Below are 9,532 nucleotides of genomic sequence, written 5' to 3'. Positions count from 1 at the left end.
ATTTAACTGGGTTAGGAATTCATTAATGTCAATACTCATTGTAAGATCTTGTGCCAGAATTAATGTCTCATATGTAGAATTCTCTGACTGTGTCACGTAATGTGTTCATACACAAGTGGGAATATATATTCTGGTATTATTCTTGTCTCAATGTGTGTATCCATCTGTCTTCCCAACTGATTGGCTGCATGTCTGCGTGTTTGTATGCCTGTCTGCAGGCTATCTGTCAATAGGTACTTGTACTACATTTTCACGCACAATGGTCACGTGGTACAACAGGTATCCAAAGGGGTGGGGCTGGCTCCGCGACGTACAGTGTATACGTACGGATTCAGGGTCAGTCGACTCTAGTGATGTCTTCAGCTGATCGTCCTTTGCGAGACCTTCTTAAGCTGCATTACGAGTTTCTAACTAAAGAACTTGACGTCCGGTGTCACATCGCTGCTCTCTTCCAAAGAAACGTCATTAGTAGAAATGAAAAGGAGACCTTGACAAGCAAACAAGTCATACATGAACAGGCAACGTATCTCATAGACGCACTGCTACGTCGAGATGAGGAAAAAATTGCAACATTTCTAGAAATCATGAAAACAAATGAAGAGCAACCACACATCTACAAGAAACTGTTTCCTAGACACGAATCTACAGAAGAGGAGACACAGGGTCAAGATCAGGTCCGACATCAGAATGTGGAAGCACTCACTAGCTCACTGGCAGAGAAGGAATCCCAATGGGAAAAACTGACGCGTAGTCATCCAGACGTCCTCTCTGCACTGCGACCTAGCCTGTTCTTGGATCGTATTCGGGCAGCTGGTATACTTAACCAACAAGAACATCAAGAACTGCAGAATAAGTCATTGACTGAAAGAGATCGGTCCCACAGGCTTGTTAATATTCTTCATGAAAAGGGAAGCAAATCATTTGAGACGTTTTGTGACGTTGTGTCTTTTGTGGAAGGTCAGAGCCTTATTATTAGTGAAATGAAGCTGCAAATTGTGCCCTTGTCTTCTGGTCATGCCAGTGAGGTTACAAGTTGTGATGAACAGACTGATCAAAGTTGTGAATCACCCAAAAACAAGAAATTCATTGAACACTCGAGTATGCCTGGAGACCTGTACAACAAGAAGACAATTCCGACTGCAACGTTTATCTTTAGAGAAACAGATCAAAATATTGTCAAGCTTTGGGAGAAGACAATAAGGAAACTGTGTCAAGAATGCTTTGAAATAGAGGATGATGATGTTGTGTTCTTGAACTCCTTACCACCTGATGGTCAATCATTTCCAAAAACCGCTACTTTTATGGGTGACTCAGACTACAAGGTCGCTGTACTTCAACTTAATGGTGTGTCACCACATTTAGTTCAGAAGCACAGGGATCGGTTAGTTTCACTCATTGCAGGTTTCTTGAAAGTGAAAAAAGATCTCATTCATTTCTTGGAAGTGATTGAGGGATCATCTCTTGTGCTGCTGCAAATTCGACTGGATGCATATCTCAGCCTTTTTGCTGCACTTGGAATGAAGACACAGTGTAGAGCTCTGTTCAGCAAATTGAAAGAAGCATTTCCAGGACTATTAATGGCCAAGTTCAGACTAGGTGGTTTGCCATCAATACAGTTGATTAATACGGGACGGTCCAGTATTCAAATCGTGTCAAACAAAGGTAAACATTTTTTTGTTTTTAAAAGCTACAGTTTGTACATTAAAGTTTTAAACTCTCCATTTTTACTATATACAATCATATGTTTGTGTTGATGTTTGCAGCTCTGTATATAACCAGTTTGACTCCACATAGATGTGCGATTTGCTACTAGCATAATAATTTACAAGTGTGCGCACGCACCACGTGCACACACACACACACACACGCACTCATACACTCTCTCTCTCTCTCTCTCTCTCACACACACACACACACACACACACACACACACACAAACATTCACACACTCACACAAATTCAACACAACACAATACACATTCAATGTCAACAAAAGCACAATTAATTATTAGTAGATTGCAAGGGTGCAGTTAACATACATTTAGTTTTTAATTAAGCGTCAAAGGTTTCTGGTCAGAAGAGTTTGAGTGCAGTTTAAGCATCATTAGCTATGTGCATGGTTTGTTTTTTGCATGAAGAACACTTCTACATCGTTCAAAAGTGGTTGCATGGCTTCCACACATACAATTAATCATATAAATCTTGATTAATAGGTGGGTGGTTTGGACAAGAGATTGAGCTATTAAACTTTTATTTTATTGCACTTCAGAATAGTTGTTCAGCTTACACTCTGTCACTTACTGCATGAAATTCCTGGATGAAAAGCCAACAGTTACATGTGTACAGTCACAATTGGTGTTGGTTGGTAGAGAAGTAGCTAGATATGTTGTCAGCTTCAGACTTAGGTTAGTAAGTCCAAGTGACCTGTTGCTGTGAGACAAACATTATGCTATAGAGGCAATATATTGCTCTAAGAGAAGACAAGTTAACATGTGCTTGTCTAGGATTGATATGACTAGCTAACCCAGATAAGTACAAATAACCCAGCTGCACAAATGATCATGAAGCAGACATGCCACCTTACAAATCTCATGGAAGTCTGCAGTTTTTGTAAGCATGGTTTACTAGGTGTAATTGTAGATGTGTGGGTTATATACACTATCAAGTTTGTACAACGGTGGAAAATATAATTATGAATTACTGTCAACCTAAGCTCATTGATACCATTGAATAGTATGTCTATTGTAAATATTTTTATTAAATTAATGTTGATAATAAAGTGTTTGCATGTGTTCATGAAAGTGTGTGTGTGTGTGTGTGTGTGTGTGTGTGTGTGTGTGTGTGTGTGTGCATGTGTGCAAGTGTGGTAGACTCTTTGTAATTGCAGATTTTACTGGAAGGTGTGATGTTGACATTAGAATATTTGTAACACATCAGATGACATTCTGTTTGGATCACCTCAGTCATGTATGCTATTAGCACTGTTCTATTTTAGTATTCAATTATTGAGTATGTTCTATTACAGAGTGCAGAAGAAATTCACAAGAAACTGGAAGTGGGTTGTTTTCTTGACGTGGATGATATAGATTACAGCCTAGAAGCGATCAAAGAACAAGTGAGGTATTACATTTTTATGTTTCCTACTGTATTGATTGTATGACTTAGGTATCTCAGTTGACAGCAGAGTTCAGTTCTCAAAGTCCAAGCAAGGCAAAGTCCAGTGAAAAAATAGGTGAAGGTTTAGTTGTTACAGCTAACTGTAATGCCACTATTGCAGTGTTGCTGCATTACTAGATTTTGACATTCTTGAGCAAAATGTTGATTTGAGGCATAGGCAACTTGGAGATGACATAAATGTAAGCGTTGTACTAGTGATATCTAATGTAAAGACTACGTTTTTCTTTTTTTGGATAAGATTAGCTTTGCTTAACATATTTTACCTTTTCGAATAGTGGTAGCATACTTGTCTTCACTTGTGGTTGTCTTAATGAGAAGTTGCACAGAGTGCTGTGGCTTGAATACAGAACTAGACTGAAAGTCTTGTTAATGTACGTGTAGGTTGTAAATGAAAACATTGGGACACACATATTCTGTTTCAGAGAATGATGAGTGTTTTATTTAAGTTCAGTAACATACTTGTGGCGCATTTTGTTGTAATGCATTGATCAGCTTGTCTAACCAAATCTCAGATGAACGCTACTTGTACTTTACAAGTTGCAAAATATTTTAGGCATCATAGTTGCAACTTCTTGTGTTGATCAGTAAGAGATAAGACTTTCGTGAAGTTGTCTTGTTATGAAATTAATGGCTTTGTACTTAGTAATTAGCTTGCAACAACTTTTCTTTTTTCAATCAAATTCTGGATCTACTATCGAATGCAGTTAAAGTATGTCATAATTGTTGAGCACTTCAGCAGTGGTTCAAAGGAACGGTTTGCTTAATAAACTGTGTTTTATGTTGAGCGAAATAGTAGCATATCTTGGATCAGACCATGTAATTGCTACATTGAAAGCACTTTGTGCAGCTCAGTTTGTAGCAGAAGTGATGCATTGGATTTCAAGCTGACTGGAAATTGCTCTAATGAAGCTGCAGCATTATGCGTATGTAGTGTAGAAAATTTATTTATGATTTTTGCTTTTTAATTAAGCAACCAGTTATAATTATATAGGGTTGTGGCATAAGATAAGGTGATGAATTCTGATGATGAAATCGATTATTGATGCTTCTATTTTAGAAAATGGGTTTATTGTCACAGCATGTTGAGAGGACGTTAAGTATGATGAGGGAGCGTACACTGAAGAAAGAAAATGTAACTGTTGTATTTTTCATTCTGCATTCTAATTTGTGCATTCTGATAGTTGATTTCCAGTTGGGGAAACTTTGAAGATCTACAGCACAGACTGAAAAGGGTGTCTGATTTGTTTACAGGTTAGTTATGTGGATTGGCTTTGCATGAGCAAAGTAATTGGTTTTTCATTATATGTGATATTGGTTATTGAAATTAAGGTAACAGGTGTAGGAAGCATAGGGGCATAGGTCTTGCCCGTGGGTGCAAAATCAGAAACGGCTACTATAGGCCTCGATTCCGATATCACTGTGCTCCCATAGTCTGCTCACCCTTCCTACGCCTTTGGGTAATGTCTATATTTAGTCTGTATGTTTTGGATCTGTGCAGTTGATCAACATTGTTAAAGATACCGTATATAATTCGGTATTAATTTGTACTTATCAAAGATTTAGAAAACATGAAGAGTAAATGTTGAAATTAAGCAATTATGGTGGAAGTGCATAGTCCCTTGATACAAATAAACGTCATTACTGTTAGCTAGTCAGTGTATGTAAACTGATACCGTAGTAGCAGTTCTAATTACTGTAGCTGTGCTTTATTTTCTATTACTTAAGAGGGTTTGTAGCAGTCTTTTAAATTTTGCTGATGTGATCGATTGTGATTGTCATGCAGTATGATATGTACACGTTTGAAGTTAACACGTGAGGAAAAGATTTAGTTAGATTTGGATTCATTGATTGACAATAGTGGCAGCCCTATGATTGTTCCAAGATAGCGGCACTGTACACTCCGGATCCATCGTTCAGCGCTACGCCCCCGCAAACTTAGCTACACAATCCAGAGCTGGATATCAGAGCGTAGTCACCATTACAAATAAGGAAAACGTTCAGGAGCGATTTGCAATCTCGTTGTTGAAGCAGAGTTCATGTCGCGCGCAAACCAACTCGTCGCCTTTTCTCAAGTCGAAGGCACCAAAAAGGTTACATTTTACACAAAACCAGGTTTGAACATGCGAGCGCTAGATTTCAGCGTGAAAACAGAACACATACGGTGATCACGCGGTAAGGTCAAGTGCTATGTGCAACGCACAGATGCAGTGCAGATGGTCCCTTCAGTCTTGCATGCGCATTTTCTCAACATCTCGCGATTGTCTTACAGCATTTTGATGGTACAGTACACGTAGTGAGGTTCCTAGCGTTAGCGCGCGTTGACGAAACGTTCTCACGTGACCATTGTATGCGCTGTTTTCACGCTATTTACTGCTAATATCTAGCACTCTCATGTCGAGCTTCGCCTGTAGTTCAGACCAACCTTCTATCTTGATTGCGTAGCTATGCAATCAAATTTGCGTGGGCGTAGCCCTCAACGACGGAGTGCCTGCATTTGATAACCTACTGTAGTAATTATGGCATAGGTATATCCCTCATTCTAGTAAGCAAACTGACCTACGCGGTTTAATTAATGACATTGAAAGTGAACCTTAGTATCTGATGTTGCAAAATGCATGATTTTGGTCAAGTTCTCTAGTTCTAGTATGAATTATTGGGCAAACTCTACAATTGAGTTAATAGCACTGATCAATTTACTTTATATCAGATAGATGAGGACAGTATGAACGAACTTTAGACTACTACATTTTACAAGAATTCATATTGAAAGTTCTCTTTTGCCATATAATGCCACTGCTGTGTGAATAGATATGAAAGCGTTGCAGAGAATATCATTGTATCACTTAGCACTGTAATCAATGTAATGAATAATGTCAGGCACAGATTCAGAGATGATGCACCATGTGCACGTGCACCCCTACATTGTAGGCGTGTCACCTCCTTTTTTGGATACACAGCAAAGGGCCAGTTTGGGTTTAAGCCTCCGCCCCTGGATCACCAAATCTATCTTAAGAATCTGAAGTGAAGCAATTTGCCAGCTTCTACATATAGATGCTTATTCAAGAACAGTTGGTGAGGAACTTGTGTGCTGGGATACCGAGCAGGAGTCTGTTGCTATTGAAATGTTACCAGCATCTCCACAAGACACTCTGTTAGCTGTGGACAAATGCACAACTTTCTAATGTGGTTAATTTAAAAAATTAAACTCAGGAGAATGACAAATGAAACATCAGTGCTATAGGTAGACTCAAAACATACAGTTGCTCTAAAGATAGTCAGCAGAGATTAAATAGCCTCACTTTGTTGCATATTTATTATAATATGGCCATACACCATGACAAAATTATTAATTAACTTTTGCATGCAAAACATCTCAATGTATATATATATATATATACATACATATATATATATATATATATATATATATATATATATATATATATATGTATATATATAATTCTCATGTTTGTGCACTCCCCTACGATGGGCTCTCGATCAATGCCTGATGTTGTGGTATACAGTAGCAAGAACACAGTAAAACCTATTCTATTAAAAATTTGCACTAGAATATCTATACGTACAGTATATCGAATACAGATTATTTAGAGACTCGACTGTACTAGAACCATTTCTAACTGGTTTGCTATATGATGTCATGCAGTCAAAGTAAGACGATATGGAACTGAGGAGAAACAACGATTTATACAGGAAATTGTATAAAAAAATTACTCAAGCTCATGGCTAAGATTACATTAGATTACTCTAGTTGTGTCAAGAGACAATCTCGTTGCCAAACTGTTGCTCATTAATTGGTGGTTGAGTTGAAAGTTGACCAAAAATTTAGTCGCAGTCACATGTAAGAAGTCACGCCCATAACGTTTTGTGGCCGGAGAGTCAGTGCACTTTGCGGCCATTCAATTTTTTAATTTTAGTTTGGATGAGTTTAGTTTAGATGTTTAGATAAATAAAATAGATATAACTAATTCTGTATTTGTACAGTCTCGACTGATCATGAGGAAATAGTCTCCAGGCAGAGTGACATTGCAAGCTCCAAGAAAGCGGGAAGAAACACACGGAGATTTAAAAAGGTCAAGCGCAAATTTGTAATAGACTCAACACCGTTTGGAAACAGTGCAGTCGTGATTCTAACTGCTCAAACACCCGTGGAGGTTCATAGTGGGAACGAATGCTCATATTTCTATAGGATTACTGGATTACTGACGCAGTCGGTGTGTGTCAAAAATGCTATTATCGCTAAATAGGTTAAAAACTTTTTTCTTAATTTTCTAGCGGCGTGCGCCTTCTCTGCATCTATCTCATACATTGAAAGCTGCAAGTGAGGTCTTGACTAAAATACGACGTGAAGCCGATGAGACAAGCACACAGTGTGTACAGATGGACATCTGGGTACATGTCGGCCGGCAACTGATTACCAATGTGCATAAAAGTAAGGTCTCATTCGTCTTTGATATTTCTAGAAGGGTCCCGCTGTAGTCTATACGTCAGTGACGCTGCATGTCTTCAGGCAAATAATTGCATTACATTACGCATATTATCGTTAAAAATTGCTATTTTTGTTGCTTGCTTTTTATCTTGATGTTGCTTCTGTCGTTACGTACACCTAATGTACCAGTACAGTGTATGAGACACATAGCCAAAGTATACGCGTAGACACGCGCTAGCAATATACCATTTTAGAACGTAAAGCGTGCTTACTAAGATTGCCTGAAGTAATATATAACTTTTAAAATATGGTTTACTGCATCTGCATAAAGGCAGTGAATGTGAACGACGTGTTAGGCTGCGTTCCTGCGTGGTTTCAGCTGCATGCCGTTGAGAAGCACAGGGCTGAGGCACAGAGAGGCAAGCATGCCACAGTTGAGGTACTTGCCTCTCAATGCGTGTCTCAAATAGAAGACTCAAAATTTGGAAACTAGCTATGAGTTTGACCAAGAACTAACAGTAATCGATCTTGGCAGTTTCTGTAACCGTATAGGACAAAATACCGTTTATCAAGAAAGGTGATGACACAATTAGGCGTGCAAGAATAGTAAATTTATGCTTTCTTGTTGTTGATGCTAACGGTACGCTCCCATTGAGGTTGCTAGTACGACATGTAAGTTTGTCGTTTATGTACAGGTGAAGCACTTCGCAGTTATAATATTGGGCAAGTGATATGGAAGATGAAACACAGTGAACATGGAACCAATTGGACAAGCGTTTTCGAATCGGGATTTCAAGAACAGGATTGGTTTCCTTTTTGCCGTTTTCTTGAGGAGAATGCTGCGTTGATACACTCGACTACTCGCCATGACATGAAGTTTACAACTCCATCACATCGAGTGCGTCGTTTCAAGGTCTGGATACCCGAATACCAGACAGGTGGCACCGACGACGTCGATCCTTCGCAGCAAGAATATCTTGAAGGGGGAAGGAAAGTGGGTTGTGGTGTTCTTCTTTTTCCAGACACTAAGAGGCTGATAGCAGAAGTCTCCATGCCATATTATCCGCTTGACTGTCGTTTACTAATCCAAACAGGTTGATAAAGAATCGTGTATCTGATAAACCTGCATATTTTATCTGGCAATTGCTTATAGGGATAATTGACGTTACCGATCAAACGGAAGAAGAAAAGAAAGAAGACGCCATTTTGAGTCAATATTACCTCGATAAATTTCGCGTCGACGGCAAAAGCCTACAGGTGCCATCTAGGTGGCTTCTACCTCCTAAATATCGACTAATTTACCACAGAAGGTGTGAGCGAGATTATTACCGGTATCAAGGTTTTGAGTTGACCGTTTCAAGGGAGAAGAAAATGCACCCGGAGTCGCCGGAAAACGTAAATATTGCAGTATGTTTTTGGCTTGTATAGCTACGTGTTTGACTGCTGATGTGTTAGATTGATGTTCACATTCGCAGCAGTAAATGTGAGGACCTACGACGACAGAATAGAGGACTGGACTGGAAACCGGGAGAAATTGTTAGCTCTATTCCAGAGATGCTGGAATGTGCAAAGAGCATCCTTTCGAAAGGAGGATTAATGACTGTCTAACAGTATCGTTTATACTATAGCCTAGCGTTACTTACGAAGTGCCAATTTGTGTGTACAAGAACAAACATTTCGACAACGGCAAATGTTATTTGACGTGCTGAAGTTTTCTAGAACTGGAATCTTCGTACCCGCTATTGGGAATGACTTTTTTCAGAACAATTGCAGCAGCATGCAGTGGCGTCGTTGCATGGGCCTAAAAAACTTGGGATACCAGCTGCGGGGTTGCTTGATTAAGTGATCTTGTTTATTTTGTTGTCTGAAATGCCACACCTCTAAATATAGTAGTGGACAGAAGTATGC

General features: G+C 39.0%; 1 protein-coding gene across 2 annotated transcripts; it reads left to right on the top strand.

Annotated features, from left to right (window-relative positions):
* Positions 1-301: 301 nt before the first annotated feature.
* Positions 302-9,472, top strand: LOC134184229 (uncharacterized). Of its 2 annotated transcripts, none has more exons than XM_062651866.1 (12): positions 302-1,662; positions 2,888-2,967; positions 3,026-3,115; positions 3,175-3,232; positions 3,295-3,356; positions 4,235-4,309; positions 4,359-4,428; positions 7,180-7,409; positions 7,471-7,627; positions 8,320-8,718; positions 8,778-9,019; positions 9,080-9,472. In XM_062651866.1, the coding sequence occupies exons 1-12, from the start codon at positions 354-356 to the stop codon at positions 9,230-9,232; spliced, it is 2,925 nt and encodes a 974-aa protein (XP_062507850.1). In that variant the 5' UTR covers positions 302-353; the 3' UTR covers positions 9,233-9,472. The 2 variants fall into 2 exon arrangements, with proteins under 2 accessions (XP_062507850.1, XP_062507849.1); XM_062651865.1 differs by having other exon boundaries at positions 3,166-3,232.
* Positions 9,473-9,532: the final 60 nt, after the last annotated feature.

The sequence above is a fragment of the Corticium candelabrum genome, chromosome 9, assembly GCF_963422355.1.
Source record: "Corticium candelabrum chromosome 9, ooCorCand1.1, whole genome shotgun sequence".
Lineage (NCBI taxonomy): Eukaryota > Metazoa > Porifera > Homoscleromorpha > Homosclerophorida > Plakinidae > Corticium > Corticium candelabrum.
Note: the sequence above shows the minus strand (reverse complement) of the source record. Positions and strands in the feature narration are given on the sequence as shown.

Bases quoted from the DNA above. Each gene is read 5' to 3' on its own strand.
- LOC134184229 (XM_062651865.1), top strand. From the start codon at position 354: ATGTCTTCAGCTGATCGTCCTTTGCGAGACCTTCTTAAGCTGCATTAC. The intron at 3,357-4,234 runs GTAAGCGTTGTA...CTTCTATTTTAG, and splicing joins AACTTGGAGATGACATAAAT to AAAATGGGTTTATTGTCACA. The intron at 4,310-4,358 runs GTAACTGTTGTA...GCATTCTGATAG, and splicing joins GTACACTGAAGAAAGAAAAT to TTGATTTCCAGTTGGGGAAA.